This window comes from Sus scrofa, chromosome 5 (genome assembly GCF_000003025.6).
Source record: "Sus scrofa isolate TJ Tabasco breed Duroc chromosome 5, Sscrofa11.1, whole genome shotgun sequence".
NCBI classification, from domain to species: Eukaryota; Metazoa; Chordata; class Mammalia; order Artiodactyla; family Suidae; genus Sus; species Sus scrofa.
In genome coordinates this window covers 74,858,126-74,881,824 of record NC_010447.5, presented here as the reverse complement: position 1 = coordinate 74,881,824, position 23,699 = coordinate 74,858,126, and the positions used below count along the sequence as shown (strand labels likewise).

Below are 23,699 nucleotides of genomic sequence, written 5' to 3'. Positions count from 1 at the left end.
CACTTAATGTTCTCACTCTCAGTGACTCTTTTTAGAATGAAGAGAAAGGAAAACCTGGTCTTTAAACGTGCCCAACTAAAAAAAGCAGTTAACTGAGATTAGCTTAATTTAAAAGCGTAGGGGACTTTGTTGGGACACTGCCTGTTATCATTTTAAAAAATGGGTCAGGGAGTGACTTTTCAAGTTAAATTGTATAGACCGCAGAAGGAGTAAACAAAGAAGGATATGTGCACATCCTTTTAAAGCTGGAAATGCGTTCAGTAAAATATTCATTTCCTTTTTTGAGCACCCTTTGAACCAGTGAGTGGCGGCGCTGGCCGGGTCGCTAGAGGGCAGGGTCGCTAGAAGGCAGACCCCAGAGGCCAAAGCCATCATATTTTGTGTCACCGTGCTGAAGCAGGAAAAGCAGCGACAAATACGGAGGAGAGTGATCCCCCGGCAGAGAGCAGGAATCGAGGCCCGGGGGCGTGGACCCACAGTCCGGCTGCGCGGAGTGGGCGAGGGTGGCAGTAAGCAGGCAGTAGCGGCGGCGGCGGGGGCGCGCGAGGACGCCGCGGGGCTCGCAGGGCTCGCAGGGAGGGGCGGGGCGATGGCGGGTCGCAGACCGATGACGAGGCGGGGCCGGCGAAGGAGCCGCCACTTCCTGGAGCCACCGGCCGGGGCCGCTCGCTGCAACTCAGCGCCGGAGCCGGGAGCCCGCGGCCGCCGCCATGTCCCACCAGACGGGCATCCAAGGTAACTGCGCCGGCATTGCCCGCGGGAAGGGGCTCCCGGGAGGCCCCGGGCGACCCGGGCAGGCAACAGGACGGGCAGAGCTAGAGTCGGGCGGGGAGCACAGGGAGTCCGTCTCGGGGGCGATCCGGGCCTCCGCGCTCTCGGACCGGGCGCTCCCGGCCTGCCGCCCTCCCAGCCCGGGCCCGGCCGCCGCCACGTTGCCTGCGGACCCGAAATTCTCCCGAGCGGAGGAGTTGGGTTTTGGAGGCGGCCGGGGTGAAGGGGGCGTGCCGTCCGCCGCCGCCGGCGTTAGCCCAGCTTTCCTCCTTCTTATCCCGCTGGGAAGATTTGGAACAGTGGAGGCGATTGCAACTCCTTTTGCTGGCTGGAGGCGGGCGAATTTTCTTTTTCCCGGTCCAAAGGAGTTGTTACAGGATTTCGAGTATGAGAAGGATGCAGGAATCTTATATATTTCCAAACTCTTCCGCATTTTCTTCCAAAATGAGAACATCAGCACCGTTGTATGTATCCTGAGTGTGAGGCATGTTGATCCTTCTTAGGTACTCCCCAGGGAACTGAAAAGTCTAATCCGTCTGGCTGCCTTTAATTATCCCGTGCAGGCAATTGAATGTGCTGTTACATTTGCCCAGTATTATTTACTGATTTGAAAACGGGCAGTTGAAAGCCTCACCTCATCAGAATCAAAGCATATGTCCCAGGGTTATTCAGGATCACTGAACGAGTTCTAATATAAACATAAGCTCTTCTGTTAATAAGACAACGAATCCTTTCCTCAGATGTCGTCTAATTGTATTTTGTTTTTAAGGGTCTTTGACACCGCCCCACACCTCCCCTTTCAAACACAAACCCAAGCAAAATATTTAGTCTCAAATCTAAAAGCATTGTTTCATTTGTCTGCGTTAGTTTCCATATATAAATATGTAGTTACTGACTTGCATGCTTGAGCCTTGTAACAAGCACTATTAAATAGTGGTTTTTGCTGTCAATACACAACCCAAGAAAAAATTAGAACAAAATTGAAGCTTTAATAGGAACACAAGGGCTAGGTTATTAAATATGTATTTGCTCAATGAGATTATTCCAGCTTTTTGAGAAGTACAGCCTAGAAAAGTAGAATCATAAGCATAAGCTTGAATGAATTTTATTGGCTTTTTCTTTTTTGTTCCCCGACGTTTTTGTTTTTAATGTGAAAATGTAGAAAATAACTTGATGAAGGGGAGGTGTATTTATCATATGCTTGAAATTGGACCAGAAGAGAATGAAAGCATGTTTTCAGCATTTTTCAAACAAGCAATAAAGGTGTTTTTTTCAGAATTGTGATTTGTTCCTTATTGGGTTTGAGAAACTTTAATACATTCACTCTCAGTATTATTTTTTGTGATGGAATTATCTAGCCAAAGAAGATTAAAATTAATATACCTTTAAAACATAAATTAAATATACTAGTTGTATCTACTATATCTAACATGGTAGATATCTACAATATCTACTGTGTTACACCTTTTAAGTTGTATAATTTAAATTACTGATAAGGTAACACTGCATATTCAAGATTTTTCTTTGTATTTCATTTTTTCCTTATTCTAGCATTACAAACTATTAATACATAAATATAAAAAATAGGTTTACTTGTCTTTATCTTTTTCCCCAGCAAGTGAAGATGTTAAAGATATCTTTGCCAGAGCAAGAAATGGAAAATACAGGCTTCTGAAAATATCTATTGAAAATGGTTAGTTAAACATTTTTAAATATTGTTTGTCCTTGGAATATTGGGTGTTATCTTTTCAAACTTCTAAAACATTGTCAGTGATTAGGACTGTTAATAAATGTGAAACAAGTTCAGAACTTGCCTTTAGTTAAACTTGAATCCTCTACATTTTGGCATGTCCCTCAGGCCCATGCTTACCTTCTGAATTCTGTGGTTGATGATCAGGGAAACAAAAAGATGTTTTTTGGTGTGACATCTTCCTGTTTTACTTTTTGTGTCTCAGTTTCTGTACCATAATCTCTGTCTCATGTCAGTGCTTGCATCTGTGGAATGGAAATCAGTAACAGGTGATTATCCCTCCAAAATAGTTTCTTGTGAATTGTTATTAATGTAAATTAACATTATGGAGTAGAAAGATATCAAACTCTCCCATTTTCTTGACTTGATTGCAGTGTATGCTGCTGAAATAATTCTACCCTTTCTTATTTGGGAAAAGTTGCGAGAATGTAACGAACTATAATTTGATCCTTTTGAAATAAAGCTGTAAGCAGGGGAATTTGTTGGGTGGAGAATCTTTTAATTCAGCTAGATTTGAGTGTGAACAATTAATATTATAACTACTTAATCACAAATGAATATGTTAAAATAGTCCATTGACCTAATTTCTTAAATACCTTGAAATATTTTGCTTTGGAAAAATATCTTGCCTTTTCATAAACTAGAACTAATTCTAATTTACCTTCCATTTTTTCTTATATATTAAAAATACCAAAGTAGTTTGACAAAGATGCAATTGTTCTGCATATATTAACGCACTTAAAGAGAATAAACATATACTATAAAGCAGCATATCTTAGAACTATTGAACTAAAGTATTAAATGTAGTTACTTCCTAACTGACTAGTTAAGTAAAATGGAAAAGTTTATCTAACTAATATCTCTACAGAAGGAAAATGACAATATTTCCTATATCACTATTTTCTGCTTTTACTTTATTTTTGTTTTGAGAAAGTTTTAAATTAGGAAATTATGAAGAGTAAATAACAAATACTTCCATCTCCTCTTAAATTAATAACATTTATCATATTTGCTTCAAGCATTTTTTTGATTTAATGTTTTTGTGATATAACAATATTGACTTTTAAACTTTTACTTCCTGACCTCCTCCTCATGAGGCAACTATGTTAGGAATTTTATATTTGTATAATCTGTTTTTTATATGTATTCCTAAGTAACATATGGTGTTGTTTTGAGTTTTTAAGTTCATAAAAACTGACATTTTTTCTGCATCCTTTTTTGGTAAACATTATTTTTATAATTAGTTTTGATAGTGGGTCACAAATACTTATTCCTTTCTTGTGTTTTTTATATCATTATTTTAACTATGCTGATCATAATTTTATTTCTGTTTTTAGTACTTTCTATTATAATTATTTTCTGTGTTGCAACCTTTGCCCTTCCTATTTTTTGATGTAAATAATGGCAATTAAGAACTAACTAAATTAATTCTTCTGTTATCCATTACTCTACCATTTGGTTATTTCAAACCATTTATATATTTTTTAAAATTGTTTTTCATAGAGAAACTTGTGATTGGATCATGTAGGCAGCCTTCAGATTCCTGGGATAAGGATTATGATTCCTTTGTTTTACCCATGTTGGAGGACAAACAACCGTGCTATATATTATTCAGGTTGGATTCTCAGAATGCCCAGGGATATGAATGGATATTCATTGCATGGTCTCCAGACCATTCCCATGTAAGTAAATTTTTTGTAACTTGTTTAACATTAAATGCTAGAAAAATTTTTTTCTGTAATATTCCTAGGCCAAGAGAAAGTTAAGAAGCAATAGTCATTTCCTGTGAAGGGAATGATAATGGAAAAAAAAAATCCTTGGGGAGTTCCGTTGTAGTCATGGCTCAGTGGTTAACGAACCCGACTAGTATGCATGAGGATGCAGGTTTGATCCCTGGCTGCGCTCAATGCGTTAAGGATCTGGCATTGCCTAGAGCTGGGATGTAGGCTGCAGACATGGCTTGGACCTGTCGTTGCTGTGGCTATGGCATAGGCTGGTAGCCACAGCTCCATTTCGACCTCTAGCATGGGAACCTCCATATGCCACTGGTGTGGCCCTAAAAAGACAAAGAAAAATCCTTAGGTTACTAATCTGGAATTGGGAGTAAGGTACTTAGATTCAGAAGTCTTGACCTTGATTGAAATCAATAGAATTATTACTAATTTTAAATTTAAAAATTTGTGGCAGTTATAAGTGGCCATGGACCTCTGAAGAATAAAGGTTACTACTTTGCTCTGAAAATAATAATTGTAATAATTCTGAGAACTAAAAATCTTATATGAAATATTCTTAGTAGCTACCCTTCAAGCGATGGGCATACAAACAAGTATAACTTTTAAGAAAGTTAGTAGTACACTGATTAAGAGAACAAAATAAAATAAAGAATTAATATATGGATGCTGCCCGGTATTTTAAAGATTAATTCTCTTGTTTCTTGTAGAAAATTTAAATTTTAAAAGTTACATAGATAACATTCTCAAAAGTCATCCCCTCCTATTTAATTTATATATCCTGTCTGAAAAATACTGAGTTTGATGGTGCAAAATTACAGAATGATTTCTTTTGGTTGGCTGTTACCTTTAATAGTTTTCTATAGATGCTATTGGACTCTTTAATAGTAGTGTATATTGTAGTTCTTTTCGTCTTTGTCCTTCAAAGAATGGTTTATGCAATAGATATGCTAGGAGTATTTGATTCTTAAGCAGCTTGTTGATATCTGACCTAGACTTGCTTTGAGTAAAATGTCTGTATCAAGGTAACTTCATTTCATTGATTTTAAAGTAGTGTTTTAAGTTGTTTTTTTTTTTAATTCTTGAACTTATTTTATACTTGAAAAAAGGAGTAACTTTTAAAGTTTTTTTCCTATTTTTTGAAAAATAGACTTATGAGATCTACATTAGTAGGCAGCGATATGTTAGAAACTGATGTGGTGATGGTTATTTGTACACACATACTTTAGCATGTTAACAGTTAATAGACTTCGGCTTTGTCATAGTTTATTTTGAATGTGCTTGAAGATTTTAATAAATTCATTAAAGTGCTTTCTTTTGTAATGATAGTTTTCATCTATAAGCTTATAAGTAAACTTTGACACTTACTAGGTTCGTCAGAAAATGTTGTATGCAGCAACAAGGGCAACTCTGAAAAAGGAGTTTGGAGGTGGCCACATTAAAGATGAAGTATTTGGAACAGTAAAGGTATAAAACTTATACTTTTATGTGGATTCTATATGTTGCAGTTGAAACATGTAAAGAACTCCTAAGTAACAGGTTAATTAATGTGAATTCTGATTGTTAAATCTGTAAGCATAAGAGAGGAAATATTGTTACATTTCATATGATACACAAATTAACTGAAATTTCATACTTATTACCCTTTTGATACATGTTGGAATCTCCTGTGTTAGTCTTCAAAAACTAGAATAGCCCTTAGAGATCATCCAGTTCAACCTCTTGTTTAGTTCAACCTTTTCATTTTAAAGATGAGGAAATAGGCTCAGAAAAATGAGAGACTACTTAAAAGAGACAGTAATTTTTAGATAGCTTGGATATTTAGACTTGCACTGTGGAAGCATTAACTGTATTATTTAAACCAGAACATTGAAGCAGGTGAATTGATAGTTGGGTAACTGTTGATTAATTAATTTAGTTAGGTATGATTAAGAATTTACTATTATAAAATGTATATGATAAATACATGCATTTATACATACACACAAAAATTATATGCCATTATAATACAGAATTCAGAATCTGAATATACTGATTATTAAATAATTATGGGGCAGACTTCCCCAGAAGTTTAGTAATAATTATCCTGTAACTTAAAGCGTGACTAGGTTCATCATGTGACTGGCCTTACCACCACCACACTCATACAAAAGATTTAGTCATTCTCCACCTTAGGAAAGAAGCAGGGCTACTCCCTTAAAAATTTTTTTTTTGTGTCTTTTCTAGGGCTGCTCCTCAGCACATGGAGGTTCCCAGGCGAGGGGTCCAATCAGAGGTGTAGCCACTGGCCTACGCCACGGCCACAGCAACGTGGGATCCGAGCCGTGTCTGCAACCTACCCTACAGCTCATGGCAACCCCGGATCCTTAACCCACTGAGCAAGGCCATGGATTGAACCCTCAATCTCATGGTTCCTAGTCAGATTCGCTAACCATTGAGCCATGACGGGAACTCCCCTTAAAATAAAATTTTTTTGAACCCCTATAGAAGATTAAAAAAAAATTAAAATTACTATTAAACTCTTATTGCTCTTTATTTTCCATTAAAACATTTACTTTTAATAATTTTGTTTTTCCTAAATTAGCCTCACAACTAGTAACAGTCAATTTCTGTGCTTCCAGGAAGATGTATCACTCCATGGATATAAAAAGTATTTGCTGTCGCAGTCTTCTCCTGCCCCACTGACTGCAGCTGAGGAAGAATTACGACAGATTAAAATTAATGAGGTAAATTACCATTTTGAAACTTCGTAAGATTTTAAGTGCTTAAAAATATGTTTTTTACTAATAGATGTAGATGTAGCTATAGAATAAATAAAATAGTTTTACAATTAGTCTATTCATTTTAGAGAGAAGACTACATACATGCTCTGTATTTTCAGGAAGAGAGTTAAAAGTGAATATTGCACTTCATGTCAACTTCATAAATAGCTTTCTCTTGTCTTTATAACGTATGTGATAGATTAGTAATCTTCAGAAGTACAACTGTTTTTAACTTTGTTAAATAAATGGGACAAGTATGTGTTACACATTTATTGTGAAGGATATTATATCTAATGAGGTTGCCTGAGGAAGGTTTGTTTTTATTATTTCAGAGAATACTAATGACTAAAAAAAGTAAAATATAAATGCTGTAGTGGGTTTAGGATTTCTGAAGCTCTATAAATTAACTTCTGTGGACACTACTTGGATGGATATGTATGTGTAACCATCTCACACACGGGAGATGGTTATTTGAGTACATGATTAACATGTTAGAGTCAAACTTATTTATAAATTTTATCCATGTTATAGTTTATCATATTTCTAATGTGTTAACTGCAGCCATGCTAAGTTAAAAGAGCCCCTATGCTTCTACTGGAATTTTACAGAAGAGAAAAAGTAGCAGAAACCATTATTCATTTGTCTGAGTAACAGACTAATAAGAATTGGTTTAGAAAGTGATTGAATATTATTTAATATTGACCTGATAGCAAGGAGCTTTCTTTAAATCTTAAGTTATTTGAGTAGGGATTTTTTACATGATTTTTTTTATGAGGTTGATAGTTTGCTTTATTCCTTGCAATCAGAACCCAGAGGATCATATTGGGGTATGCATTTGCGTATATTCGATGATGTTTTCATTATCCAGTACCATTTATGCTGTAGAATCTCCATTCATTTTTTTTAAAGTAAAATTTCTCTTTGACTTTCTTTTGTAACATTGCAAATGAGACCTTTACTAAGCTATCATTTATTGAATATAAAAATCTTAAATATGTGCATTGAAACTTTCTTGAAGTACCGTTCTGCTTTTCTGACACATGCACACCCATGTTTTAATAATAAAAGCTCTAAGTCTGGAGCTTCTGCAGTAGTGTAATTTGTTGGGCTGTGTTGTGTCTTTGTACTGTTTGTACTTCTTTCAATTCAGTGCATGGTGTTTGTGTTGCATTTTACATCTAACAAAGTAAAGTTCTATACATATTGTACATATATCGCATTGTTCATTAATTTTAAGTAAGATTTTGTAATTAAAGGTATAATCTGTAGATACTTCAAAGAGCTTATGAACTCACTGCGATTGTGCCAAATCAAACATAAACAAACCAAAACCCCCAAAGCCCCACTAACATGGCACACTCACTCAGATGTTCACTTCCAGCATTTTCATCAAAATGAGGCATATACTCTGCATGTTCACAAAGTGCTAGCAGAACCTACATAAATGTGAAAAATTGTTTGCTTTTTAAGTTTTAAGTGTTAATTATATTAAAATGGGCAAGGGTGGAATGCCACTCACTCTGTGGAGGTTGGATTTTCTTTGCTGTCTGACAGTGGTACATGCTAAACTTCATCAGTAAATTGAATCATACTAGGTACAAACTGACGTGAGTGTGGACACTAAGCATCAAACACTACAAGGAGTAGCATTCCCTATTTCTCGAGAAGCTTTTCAGGCTTTGGAAAAATTGAATAATAGACAGCTCAACTATGTGCAGTTGGTAAGTGACATAATGATTCTTATAAACTGGCTTCTCTTTTTGGTAGCTTATACCTTATAGGATAAGGTTTATTTTTAATGGATTTTAAATCTTTCTATTTGCTTCCTGATTATTTTTTATTCTTTTTTTTTTTAACTACAAAGCAGTATTGTGTTTACTTTGGAAAAAGTGAAAATGTGCAGGTTTCCTCTTATCTCCTAGCCTTGTAATTATAAATTTTAAACTTCTGTGTATCTGTTTTAATGAATATATTTTGTTTCTTATTGACAGGAAATAGATATAAAAAATGAAGTTATAATTTTGGCCAACACAGTCAATACAGAACTAAAAGATTTGCCAAAGAGGATTCCCAAGGATTCAGCACGTTATCATTTCTTTCTGTATAAACATTCCCATGAAGGAGACTATTTGGAGTCTATAGGTAGATGATACATTTTTTTTAGCGTGTTTCTTTCAGTTTGTTCATTGTTATTTCATCACTATATTCTTTCTTGTTTTTTGGCCAGAGGACTTAGTTGTAGTTTTATGAGGCTTAGCATGTTTTTTAATTGATAATGCTGCTTATTGGACTTACTCTTATTTTAATTTACAGTTTTTATTTATTCAATGCCTGGATACACGTGCAGTATAAGAGAACGAATGCTGTATTCTAGCTGCAAGAGCCCTCTGCTAGAGATTGTAGAAAGACAACTACAAATGGATGTCATTAGAAAGGTAATTACCTATTTATCTAAGTGATTTTACCTAATTTATCTTATTAATATATTTAATACCTACATATTTATTTTACAATTTTTAATTTTGCTAGATTTTTATTGTGTTTTTATGTAGTTCTTAATATATTGTGATTTGTAATGAAAGTTTTCTTGTTCCCAACATAAATCCTTAGGAACTCCTGTAAGTGCTTGGGAATGACCTAAATCCCTTTTGATCTTTAATATGTAGCCACGAGCCACATGTGGCTGTTTAAATTTAAATATATACAAATTAAATGAAACTTAAAAATCAGTTCCCTAAAAGCACTAGCCAACTAGCCACATTTCAAGTGCTCATTAACCACACGTGGCCAGTGGCTCTGTGTTGGATGGTACAGAATTGAGAGAACATTTCCACATTGCACTGCTGGGTAGTGCTGCTAGAGCTACAGACTTGTGATTGTCTCAAGACCTCTTATTAATAAGGAACTATAGTCTCCATTTATATCTGAATCATAGATGGTTGAGAATTTTTCTGGTTTCTTTCTTTTGGTCTTTTTAGAGCCACACCCTTGGCACATGGAGGTTCCTAGGCTAGGGGTCAAATCGGAGCTACAGCTACCAGCCGACACCACAGGCACAGCAATGCAGGATCTGAGCCACGTCTGCAACCTACACCACAGCTCATGGCAACGCCGGATCCTTAACCCACTGAGCAAGGCCAGAGATCAAACCTGTGTCCTCATGGATACTAGTCAGATTCGTTTCCACTGAGTCATGACAGGAACTCCCCATGAATCTTTCTAGTTTTTGAGAAAGGAGAGAATGAGCTTAAACATATGAATTTTGGAAGCCAAGTTACCAGTTTTCTTAAATGTGTTTTCTTCAGTGGAGGTGAGGCATAGGGAAAGATAGGGTTTATTCTTGAGCCCTTCAACTCTTAAAACACAGGTCCTTACAAACTACCAGTGTTTTAGGTACTGAGCCCTTTAAGAGCTTTGTAAGTTCTTAAGAATCACCTTCTATGGCAGGGGCTGGCTGACTTTCTACCAGAGGACCAGATAGTAAATATTTTGGGCTTTGCTAGGCTACATATGCTCGTCACATATCCTTCTCTGTTTTTATCATTTTGTATGTTTTTGTAACCCTTTAAAAATGTAAAATACATTCTTAACTTGAGTTAGATTTGGCCAACTACTATTGTAGAGTGATTTCAAGTGACAAAAAAAAAAAAAAAAAAAAAAAAATAGAGAAGAAGAAGTATCAAGTGACCCAGATGATGAAGAGGCCTTAGTAATGTTTCTTGAAAATGTGTAGAGTATCAAAGCAGAACAACTTGAGAATATAGTGGTGACTCCTACTACACTACTTTTAAATATTGGTTAAATTAGAGAAGAAAAGAAAGAAGCAAATAGAAAATGAATATAGATGATTACATATTCAGGCAACTCATTTAGCTTCCCTTCTCTCTCCCCCAAAAAGATGAAAGTGAAACTATTTGCATATGGCACTTGGTTCTTTCTTGTTGGAATGGATATTATATATTTTACTTGTGAGCATTCACCAGAAAATTGGCTTAGTGCTTATATTAGGTTTTCAATGTTGTGTTTTTTCATGTTGCCTAACGCTTTGCTAATTTCACCTTACAGATCGAGATAGACAATGGGGATGAGTTGACTGCAGACTTCCTTTATGAAGAAGTACACCCTAAGCAGCATGCACATAAACAAAGTTTTGCAAAACCAAAAGGTCCTTCAGGAAAAAGAGGAATTCGAAGACTAATTAGGGGTCCAGCGGAAACCGAAGCCACTACTGATTAAAATTATTATTTTAAGTGTTAGACCATACTAGTTTTTTAAAAGTCCAGCTTTTAGTACAGGAGAACTGAAATCATTCCATGTTGATATATAGTAGGGAAAAGAATTGTACTTTTTGAAAATTAGCACTTTTCACTTCTGTGTGTTTTTAAAATTAATATTATAGAAGACTCATGATTTCTATTTTTGAGTTAAAGCTAGAAAAGGGTTCAACATAATGATGTTTAATTTCATTACAGTTTTCAGAGAGTGATGATTCCACGCTTTCACATAATTCTTAAAATTTTATACAGCTGGGCCAATTACAGAAAGTCTAATGCCTAAAAGTACGATATAGTTCTTACTCTTTAGTGAGATATCAATTTTTTTTTAAGGGAGCAAGAAAGACCTTAAACTATTCATTCCACTGAATGAATATGTTAAGGACCAGGTTAGATTATTTTCTAAGTTGAAAACTTCATGTGCCTAGGAAAAGGTGGAAAGTTGCTTGCTCTGAGCAGTGCTCACTCAGATTGTGGGATCACATCTGCAACTTTTAGAAACAGTGCTTTATTGCAGCAGTCTTTTCTATTTGACTTTTTCGTTTTTTAAATGGCATTAAAATTTCAGAAGATCAGGTTCACTCTGAAACCTTAAGGGTACCAGATATTTTCTATACTGCAGGATTTCTGATGATGTTGAAAGACATGTTTAAATAGCTTTAGTAAATTCTCTTTCTAGTGCTTAAAAAAATTTTCCATTTCAAAAGTAAGTCATTTCATTATATGTAGTTTGAGGCCAAATATTTATGTTCAGTTGAATATTAAATACCTATCATTCAAAAGCAAACAAAACTAAATATTATTGAAAAAGTTTTAAACATCAAGATTGATTTCTCCCTAAAACCACTTATTTATAAGTAAATTGTGTTTCTTGGCACTTTTGGCCAAATATTCAGATTTAATAAAATTCTTTTCCAGTCCTAGTACATCAGGCTAACACAGTTAAGCACTTAAGAATCTTGTTTCATTTTATTTCTTATTTCAAAATACATTTAACTGTTTAGATTCTAAACTTTGCAGTTTCAGTTATAAACTTCAGAGATTTTTGAGCCTCGTTTTCTTCAATACTTGAAATAGAGGAAGCTCGAACACTTCATCATGTTTAACCTGATAAACCTGCTGTAAGAGCCATACTTTTGAGGCGTTTTCTAAGTGAACCATGGGGATCCAGGATTTAGAATTTCTTGATCTAAACTTCGTGCTGCATAAAGAAAATAATCAGAAATACACATTTCATAGTATAAAATAATGAAACACTTATTTTTACACTTTATTATCTAACGATATATGCACCTTTCAGAAATTCAATGTGTGTTCAAGTAAAGCATGTTAGAATAATTATGAGTTGGCAAGTTTTTTTTTTTTTTTCTAGAATTAAGAGTATTTGTGTGGGGTTTTGTTTGTTTACAAATAATCAGACTAATATTTAAACATACAAAATAATTGACAGTAATTTTGCACTTGTTTACGAAAGATACACTTCTCAGTTTTTCCGTGGGTGCACACGTAGACACATACACACAAACTACTGCATTGAGAATCCTGGAGCTGTGTTGTGGACCATAGACCAAGCTGCTGAAGCTGTTATTTTTGGTCAGGAAGAATGTTAACCTGTCATGAAGGTATAAAATAATTTAGAAGTGAATGTTTTTCTATCCCATCCATGTGCAATTATACTCTTAAATCCTACTACACTACATGAAAGTGGACATTCCAGAATATAGATGTGATTATATAATCTTAATTATTATTAAACTGATGATTGTTGAAAATCAGTGACGCATTTGTTATAGAGTATAACTCATCGTTTACAGTATGCTTAGGTGGCATCATAAATAGAAGGTGAATAAAGTATTCCCAATAAATTTATATAGTGGTGAGGAATTACTTGCCTTCTGTGGACATTTTATAAGTGCATTTTATATTGCAATAAAATTTTTTCTCTTTAAATTGTGTACTAAGTTGTTTTCTAGTGTAACTTTTTTTTTTTAATGTTTAGGTAAGTCTGTATAGTGCAATATCTTGTGGTAAGTTAGAAATCCCATCCATCTATTTGTTAATTAACCTATCTAAAGGAAAAGGAATTTCAAATAGCTTGAAACTAGGCAAGTTGTATCAATAGAGGGCTTAATCAACTTTCCCACTGCTGTAGCAGTAATGAAAATAACATGAGTTAAGATAGTTGTTAGAAGCAACCTGGGACAGCAGGGTGACCAACATACTTGACGCTAAGCTGTCCAGAGAGATTTCATCCAACAAATACTCCATTTTGTAACTTGCTATCAAACATCTTTATTATTAGGGCTGTATTTAAAAATGGATGTTATTTGGTAGCAGTATTAGAAGATGGAGAATTGTCCTTTTAAGGACAGGGCTGATTGTGAAGACTTTTAAATGCTAAATTCTTTAAGGCATTTCTACTCAGAACTAAAACAATGTGCCTGAGGTATTGTAGCTTGGTATATATCCTTTTACACATTTTCTTTGCCTATACAGCTGTATGTTATGAGGATAAGAGGTTTTTTTATTTTTGTCTTTTTTAGGGCTGTGCCTGCTACATATGGAAGTTCCTGGGCTAGGAGTCAAAACAGAGCTGCAGCTGTAGGCCTACAGCACAGCCATCCCAGATCTGCAACCTATGCCTCAGCTTGCAGCAATGCTTGATCTTTAACCCACAAAGAGAGGCCAGGGATCAAATCCACATCCTCATGGTTACTAGTTGGGTTCTTAACCTGCTGAGCCACGAAGGGAACTCCCTGCTTCTTTTTTTCTTTTTTTTTTTTTTAAAGCACTGATTCTGGGACTTTATCTCCAAAGATTTTGATAACAGTAAGTGGGCCCAGAAATCACATGGTTCCACAAATGATTAGTGTGCAACATTGCCTTTAATGTAAATTGAGTCCTCCCCCCATTCAGCCAAAAAACTGCACAAGTATTCCTGTTTATTGGCATATAGTTATGATTAATGGTAACATCTCATACAAAGTCTAGTCCTTACTGTTGCCCACTAGCTTCTGCATGACTTGGCCCATGGCTCTCTCCACCTCCCTTGATGAGCCTGCTCTGGCTCAGCCAATGGCTGTATGTCTGAAGGACCAAGTACACTGCTGCTCAGGAACGTTGTGCTGTTCCTCACACTGGTCACTCTATCCCCATGTCTACATCTCTTCCTCAAGGTCTCTGCTCCAGTGTCTTAAAAAAGTCTTCCCTGACCTCCCAATCTGATTGTACTGCCTGTCCTTCTTTCACCTTAATCCTGCTTATTTTTCCCCCTAGCACTTAGGAATTACATATCTATGTATATAGTGTTGTCTCCTCCACTAAAATACAAAGTCATTGCGGGGAAAGGGACTTGGTTTTATTCACTGATGCATCCTTAGGACCCGGAACAGTGTCTAGGACATAGTGGATGTTTTATTTGTTGAATAAAAGAATGCAATTTTACCTTTCTTTGGACACTAGAGAAAGAACATTTAAGCAGTGGTAGGTTTAGCACAGAGGCTCTGGCCTCCGTTGCTGTATATCTGGGCAGAGGAAAGGTCACTAGCCCTGACAGAGCTGGTCCTTGGAGGACCACAGTGTCTACCATGGGAGCATCAAGTGTCTTCCAGCGGTGGGGGTGGGGGGGTTCCTCATTCAGCTGACTTCTGGAAAGACCAAGACAAGTCTACCTAATTGCAGGTGCTGATCCACCACCATCCACATTTGCTAGAATTCTGTCAGACTGTAATGCTCTTTAAAACTCTGAATGCTTAACAGGAAGAGGCAAGCCATTAATGGGAGTTAAATTAATTTCTTACTTTCCTATTAACAAGCTGTACGGATAAGAACACACGGGTCGTGTGTGTGTTGCGGGGGGCGGCACCACCATTAACTGGCTATATGACTGAATCGGTTAAAGTATCACTGCCATACTAATGCATAACCAACTACCCCCAGATGTAGTGGTTTAAAACAGCAATGATTTCCCACAAGTTGACTGACCTCTCCCACACATCTGTGATCTGCTGGCAGGTTGGCTGGTCTAGAATGACCTCATCTGAGATAACTCGTCTCTGCTCTGCATGGTCTCTGAGCAGCAGCATGTTGGCCCTGGCTTGTTCTCATGGCAGTGGCAGCATTCTGAGAGAGAAAGAGCAAAGCAGCACACAAGAGCTCTTGAGGCCCATGCTTGGAACTGAAACATCACTTTTTCTGCATTCTATTGTTCACAGCAAATTACAAGGCCATTCTGGATCTAAGGACTGGGAAAATGAACCTCTTAATGGGAAGAATTACAAACCATATTGCAAAGGGCATGGATGTAGAGAAGAATGGAGAATTGCAATCTAACACAATGGACATGAGGGACAAGTTATTAAAATTTGGGGCAACGATTACCTCAAAAAGAAAAAAACACGGGAGTTCCTGCTGTAGCACAGCAAGTTAAGGATCCATCCTGTCTCTGCAGCAGCTCAGAGACACAATCCCTAGTCCGGCCCATGGGTTAAGGATCTAGTGGATTCCATCCCTGGCCCGGGAATTTCCATAATCCGTGGGTATGGCTTCCCCCCAAAAAAGACAAAAATAGGACCTACATAATAGAGTTATTAAATGTGATCATGCTCTTAACAGAATGCTTGGCAAAAGAGTTAGCTCTCAAAAAATGACGGAGATGATGATTATGGCAATACGAAGACAAAGAGCAAAGTAAAGGTTATACACTGATGTCAGATGCCCGAGTTAAAAACCCCAGCTGTGCAATTTATTAGCTGCATAATCTCAGGCAAATTACTTCACTTTCCTCATATGTAAAATGTGAATAAAAATATTACCAAATTCATAGGACTGTTATGATTTACTAAGTTATTATAGGGGAAGCACTTTGAACAGTGCTCATATCTGTTTAATACAAACAGTGCAACATAGAACTTTTAAAAAATTACAAGTTTAAAATGAACATACTTAACAGTTTATCATTACTAATGATGCTTGGGATACTATGGGAACACAGAGGAGAGGAGAGGCACCTATTTTTATTTGGGGAATCAGAAAAGACTTTGTGAATACCTGCTTTGAATAGAAGAAGTGGTATGAGAAACAAGGTCTTACTATAGCACAGGGACTATATTCAATCTTCTGGGATGGACCAGAAAACTGGTCACTTCGCTATACAGCAGAAATTGGCACAGAATTATAAATCAACTATAATTTAAAAAAAGCTGGTATGAGTGTTTCAGGTGGACAAAGCAGGAAAGAAAAGGAAGAGAGGCTGAAGAGAAGGAGGGACAGTATGCCCAAATACACAGAGAGCCATGTCATGTTTAGAAAATTCCTAGAAATGCAGTTGTTTGGAAGAAAAGTGTATTTCAGACTGGTTGGCTAAAGATGAGAACTACAAAATCTGGTCATATGCATATGAATATCTGAAACTCCATAATTAGATAAGATACCTAGGTCTAGAAAGAAGAGCACCCCGGATAGAATCAATATTATTCTACTTTCACTAGGATCAGACTGGGTAATTCAGATCAAATCTTTCCCTGAGGAAAACTAGGGGAAAAGTTTTGCTCAGTGGCACCAGAGTGCTAATAAGGTAGTGATGAAATAGAACTAAGATATAAGAGTCAATAAAAATCCAAAGAGATGAAACTAACATTGGGCTACTGTTTCCCTGGGGCCATTTGTCAGCTCTAGCACAAGCTATAAATAGATGTGTACATGTATTTTTTCGAAGTACCTGATTCCAGGTTTTTTGTTTTTGGGTTTGCTTTTTTTTTTTTTTTTGATATAAACCAAAGAGTAAAACTGCCATGTCATTGGTAATCCTATGTTTAACTTTTTGAAGAACTATCAAATTGTTTTCCAGAGTGGCTGCACCATTCCCATCAGCAACGCACAAAAGTTCCAATTTCCCCATATCCTCAACAACATTTATTTATTATTATAGTCATCCTAGTGGTTGTGAAGAGGTATCTCATTGTGGTTTTGATCTGCATTTCCCTAATGACTAATGCCACTGAGCATTTTTTTTGTGGTTATTGGGCTTTTGTATATTTCCTTGGAGAAATTTCTATTCAGATCTTTTGCCTATTTTTAAATTATTTATATTTAAAAAATTGTTTATATATTTTTATTACTGACTTGTATGAGTGCTTTATATATTCTGGAGAGTAGATGCTAATCACATGTATGATTTTCAAATATGCCATCCTATGATTGTCTTTTCACTTTCTTGACAATGTCCTTTGATAAACAAAAGTTTTTAATGTTGATCAAATCCAATCAATCCTTTTTTTCCCCTTCTGCTTGTGCTTTGCTGTCAAATCTAAGAAACTGTTACCTAATCCAGGATCAAAAATATTTATACCTGTTTTATTCTAAAAGTTTCATAATTTAATCTCTTATTTAGGTATTCCATCCATTTTGAATTAATTTTTATATATAATGTGAAGTAGGGTCCAGTCATTCTGTTCCAGGTAGATATCGAATTGTCCCAATAGCATCTATTGAAAAAATTATTTTTCCTCCACTGAATGGTCTTGACAAACAATTGATAATATATATGTGAGTTTATTTCTGGACTTTCAATTCTGTGTCATTGATCTATCTACTCTGACAGTATCACGCTGTCTTAATTAGTATATTTTTGTAATTGGGAAGTATGAGTTCTCAACTTTGTTCTTTTGTAAATACTTTGGCTATTCTTGGCTATTATATATGATACTAACTGTGGGGTTTAGGGTTTTGTTTTGTTTTGAGATGTCTTTTATCATATTGAGGAATTTTCCCTCCATTCTTAATTTGTGAGTGATTTTTGTCATGAGTGGATTTTGTCAAATGCTTTTTCTACTGCTATGATCACGTGTTTTTTATCTTTTATTCTATTTAAATGATGTATTAAGTCACTGATTTTTGTATGTTAAACAAATCTTGCATTCCTGGGATAAATTCTACTTGATGTAGGCGTGCAATTTTTCTTTTATGTTGCTGGATTCATTTTGCCAGAATTTGGGGTCCGGTTTGTGTCTACTTTGGGCACTGGGCACTGTGTCTACTTTTCTGTTGAGTGTTTTGTTGTGTGTTTTTCATTCATCATAAGTATTTTATAGTTTACCTCATAATTTCTTCTTTATTCATTGGCTATTTAGGAGTGTGTTAATTTACACATATTTGTGAATTCACCAAATTTCCTTCTGTTATTAATTTCTAATTTCATTTTCTTGGGTTGGAATACATGCTTTGTATGATTTAAATCCTTTTGAAACTGAGACTTTTCCTATTTTTTGGAACCTGTACATGTTGCCTTACTGGGTAAATTGTTCTTTGCAAATATGACTAAGTTAAAGATTCTGAGATGAGAAGATTATCATTGGATTATCCGCGTGGGCCCTAAGTACAGTCATATGTTTACCTCTAAAAGAGAGGCAGAGGAAATTTGAATACAGGAACAGAAGAGAAAGTAAAATTAAGATGGAGGCATAAGTTCGAATGATGTGGCCACAAACTAAGAATACTGGTAAGAATACTGGCAGCCAATAGATGCTGGAAGAAACAAGGAGTGGATTCTCCCCAGAGCCTCTCGGGGAATACAGCCCTGCCAACACCTTGATTTTGGCCCAGTGATAACTGATTTTGGACTTCTAACCTCTAGAACTGTGAGGGAATAAATTTCTGATTTAAGCCACCAACATTGTGGCAATTTGTTACACCAGCCCCAGGAAACCAACACACCTTTTTAATGGACCAACCATGGTCTATTCTAGAGAATCATTCATGTATAGCTGAGAATGTGTATTCTGCTACTGTTTGAGTGTTCTATAGATGTCTGTTGGTCTATTTGACTTACGATGCTGCTCAAGTGTTCTACTTGTCAACCTCTACCTAGTTCTATTCATTAAGTTTGGTATTAGACTCCAACAATTATTGTTGAATTGTCTGTTTTCTCTCTCAATTATGTCAGTTATTATTTCATGTATTTTGAGACTGTTGTTAAATACATGTTTATAATTGTTGTCTTCTTGAAGAACATTTTTATTACTATAAAAAGTGGTTCTTTTGTCTCAAATTTTATATTGTTTGATACTAGCATAGCTATGCCAACTCTCTTCCGGTTACTGCTTGCATGTCATAGCTTTATCCATAGTTTTTTCATTCACTTACTTTCAACCTACTTGCATCTTTGAACCTAAAGTGAGTTTCTCATAGACAGAATATAGTTGGACTATGTATTTTTAGCCATTTTTCAATCTCTCCCTTTTAATTGGTAAGTATAATCTGCTTACATTTAATGTAATTACTGAGCGTGAAGGATTACATTTGCCATTTTGCAATTTATTTTCTGTATGTTTTATGTCATTTTTGTTTCTCAGTTCCTCCATTAATGCCTTTTGTGTTAAGTATATAAGTTCTCAGGTAATATTTTAATTTCCTTGCCACTTCTTTTACCATAATTTTTGAGTTATTTTCTTAGTGGTGCCCTGGAATTATAATTAACATCTTAATTTATAAAAATCTAGTTTGGAGTATTAGCAACTAAATTTCAATATTATATAGAAATTTCATTTATGCATAGGTCTGTGCCATGCCCCCTCCTTTGTACTGTTATCATAAAAATTATATCTTTATACATTGTGTCCAACAACACAGATTTATAATTATTGCTTTATGCACTTATTTTTTAAATAAGATAGGAGAAAAAGAGTTGCAAACAAAAATTGTATTTGTAATGTCTTTTATATTTACCTATTTAGTAGCTTTACTGGTGCTTTTTATTTCTTCCTGTGGATTTTAGTTATTCTCTGGTGTTCTTTTATTTCAGCCTGAAGGATTCACTCTTTTCTCAAAGGGTAGATCCTCTTGTGACAAATTCTCTCACCTTTTGTTTATCTGTGAATGTCTCATTTTCTCCTTCAATACTGAAGGATAATTTTGTTAGAATTACTGGTTGACATTCTTTTTCTTCCAGCACTTAAATATATCACCCTACTGCTTCTTGGCCTCTACAGTTTCTGGTGAAAAATCAACTAAAGATCTTATTGAGGATCCCTTATACTTGCTGAATCTCTTCTTTCTTGCTGCTTTTAAGATTGTCTTTGATTATAATATGTTTAGGAGTTGATCTCTTTGAGTTCATCTTACTTGCTTTACATTCTTGGATGTGTAAATTAATGTCTTTCCTCAAATTTGGAAAAAAAATTTCCATTCTTTCTTCAAATATTCTTTCTAGCACTTTCTCATTTCTACTTCTGGAACTCGCATTTACATATGTTGGTTATCTTGAAGGTGTCCCACGGGTCTCTTACAATCTGCTGATTTTTCTTCTTTTATTCGAAAGATTTATCTTCAAGGCTGTTGATTCCTTTTTTTGTTTGTTTTTCCTGCTCATATCTGCTGATTAGGCTTTCTAGTGAATTTGTCATTTCAACTTCAGATTTTCTATTTTTTCTATTTGGCTTCTTTTTATGATTTATAGCTCTATATTGATATTCTCTACTTGGTAAGACACTGTTCTCATACTCTTCTTAGGTCTTCATATATGATTTTCTTTAGCTATTGAACACATTTAAAATAGTTGATTTAAAGTTTTTGTCTAGTAAGTACAACATCTGGACTTCCTTAGGTAAGTTTCTACTGACTTTCTTTTTTACTGGGTACAGGCCATAATTTGCTGTTTCTTTGCATGTCTAGTATATTTTTTTGTTGAAAACTGGGCACTTAATGTAATGTAGCAACTCAAAAATTAGACTCTGTCTCCTTCCCAAGGTCTATTGTTGTTGTTGCTAATTGTTATAGTCAGTGTTTATTTAGTGATTTTAATGAACTAATTTTGTAAAGCCTGTATTATTGGTAATGTGTGGCCACTGAAGTCTCTATTTAGTTAGTCATCAGCTGATGAATGGACAAAGATTCATTAAACATCTGAATCCAATAAATCTAGTTTTTGCTAAAGGCTTTGTACACATGTTGAGACATACTGTCAGCCAGGCAGTTTAGACTATGTGTTAATCTTCACTTTTGCTTGTACAGAGCCTGAAGGTCAGCCAGAGGTGAGAGCTTAGAGTCTTCTCAGGTTGTCTGAGCATGCATGTGGCCTTACACATGTGCATGGATTTCTGGGTAATGGACATCTTATTCCTCAGCTTTTCCTTTTAAGCTTTTTGGTTAACTTATTGTTTGTCCCAGTGGTTATTCACCACCTCAGGCAGCTTTGATTAAAACATCTGCCAGCAAATGGTTTTGACAAATGACTCCACCTAGAGGCTTTCAGCACTAGGTTACCTTTAGTCAGGTCAAATAAAGATAAGCCTTTGAATGGGGTCTTCCAGGGAACCATGAGACAGGTCCAATAATTACAACGGTTTCAGAATCAGGCTCTGAAAAACCCTCAGCTCTCTTCTGTTCTCTCTGCTACCAAAAATGTGGGCTATTATTTTTCAAGGCTACTGCTGAGACAGGAAGCAGAGGATGGAAACTAATCAAAGGCTTCCAGGAACCCTGAGAACATTTATTCAAGAAAAACAGCTGAATCTCACTTACATATTGCAAAATGATTACCACCACAGCATTAGTTACTAATTCTTAAAAGAGGTGAAGACACCATCTGGCTATTAAGGTGGCTGTAGCAGGAGAAGGGGCCCTCTCAGTCTAGGATTTGGATTTCAGGACTGTGGGACAGCCTGGGATGATCAATCTCTGATGATTTAATTCATACCACCTAAACTTTCAAAAGATTCAGTGTAAACCAGAATGTGATTTTACTAATCATAAAAATACATTCTTCAATAGAAACTGATATGCAGGTTGTAATGCTTTGTCACTGTGCATTATTTTCTAAAAGTCAAATCCAGACAAAGAAATCAAAATAAAAAGAAAAGCCTGCCAGATAAAAATGACATTAGTACAAGGCAAAAGATTACATGACCTTAATCACTATCTTCATCAAATTTACCCCTAAATAGCAAGTAGAATAAAATATGTGACATAATCTGAAACACAGTATTCCTTTTCCCAGGATAGTAGTAGAAACTTTGTGACAAGATTTTCTTCTTTGTTTGCTGCTAAGGCTAAGATCTCTGATAATATAGCCTAACACACAGATAAAACTTGCTTCAATTTAGGTTTTGTTTTTTTTTCCCCTTAAATTACAGTATATTCTAATCATTTTTGAGATAATATACTGCTATCCATTTTTCTTTTTTTCTTTTTGGTTTTGGGTTTTGTTAAAATTCTTAGCCAAGGGAATCTATCACAATACATAGTTTTAATGTTTTCTTAACATTTCTCACTACCTGATGTTATTTTATTTATTTGCATATTATCGTCTCCATCTGAATGGAGACAGAGAACAAGGATTTCCTGAGAAGGAGGACGTTGAATATGTACACTGCTTCTGTAAGTGCCTTGGCCACAGAAAACAATCAATAAATATTTGTTGAATTAATTTACTGATTCTTGTTTTAGGTGAGGGTATTCCATGAGACGAATTTTCTTAATTTCATCAGTGGAACGAAATCCTAGCAATAATTTTGGAGTCTTACTGCCATTGCCTTCTTAACGACTATTTTTGAGACTACAACTTGAATGATTAACAAGCCAGTCCTATCTAGGTCCATCCTTAACGTGGAATAGTATGACTTTTAATGGAATATGAGGAGAGTTTGGTCTCTCTTGGTTATTAGGTCAGGTCCTCCCAGCAGCATCTCCCTACTAATACTCAAAGTCAGCTGATGAGGGACTTTAACTGCATCTACGAAATGTCTTCTCATGTGGCATATAGCAAAAATCTAACAGTGGCCATATCGTCATGGGCGTATCATCAGGACATATTTGGTCTGCAGTGAATGATTGCTTAAAACAGCACAGTCACCCTATAAACAAGTGACTGTATTAGGGTTTTATAATCATTTATACACACTTTAAATTTTCTATCATTTTATAAGTTACAAAGTGCTTGTGCATATTCTGCATCACTTGATTTTCATGACTACCTGTCAGAAAGGCACAGCAGATATGATTCCAACATTACAAGTGAAAAAAACCAAGGCTCAAAGCAGCTAAGAGACTTTCCAAAGCTTTAGAGAAAACTAGTAGTAGAGTCAGGCTTCAACCCAGGGGCTTTTCATTCTATGGTCCAGTCCTCTTTTCTGCTAATTCTGTAGTTTTCAAACTGTTTGGTGAGGTTCCAAGGAACTGTCTCAGGGATTGCTGTAAGAGCTTAGAGTAACACTAAGAAAATAGAGGTAAGTGTTGATATAAGAGATATACTTTTGTCTGTTCTCTATGTTGAGGGTTCTACACAAACTTTAATAACCATTGCACTTCACCATACTGCCTTATTAAAGGTAAAGAATGTTTAAATGTTTTTTTTTTAGTTTAAAAAATGATGTAGATAGCTGTATATAAAAAGCCAAGAGTCCATTTCAGTAAAGTT

At 35.6% G+C, this 23,699-nt stretch overlaps 1 protein-coding gene across 1 annotated transcript; it reads left to right on the top strand.

Moving 5' to 3' along the window:
* Positions 605-13,239, top strand: TWF1 (twinfilin actin binding protein 1). The gene is made up of 9 exons (XM_005664155.3): positions 605-735; positions 2,387-2,464; positions 4,025-4,203; positions 5,623-5,718; positions 6,873-6,977; positions 8,609-8,734; positions 9,005-9,155; positions 9,327-9,448; positions 11,079-13,239. Exons 1-9 carry the CDS (start codon positions 711-713, stop codon positions 11,247-11,249), a joined length of 1,053 nt encoding a protein of 350 aa, XP_005664212.1. The 5' UTR covers positions 605-710; the 3' UTR covers positions 11,250-13,239.

Bases quoted from the DNA above. Each gene is read 5' to 3' on its own strand.
- TWF1 (XM_005664155.3), top strand. From the start codon at position 711: ATGTCCCACCAGACGGGCATCCAAG. The intron at 736-2,386 runs GTAACTGCGCCG...CTTTTTCCCCAG, and splicing joins CCACCAGACGGGCATCCAAG to CAAGTGAAGATGTTAAAGAT. The intron at 4,204-5,622 runs GTAAGTAAATTT...GACACTTACTAG, and splicing joins GGTCTCCAGACCATTCCCAT to GTTCGTCAGAAAATGTTGTA.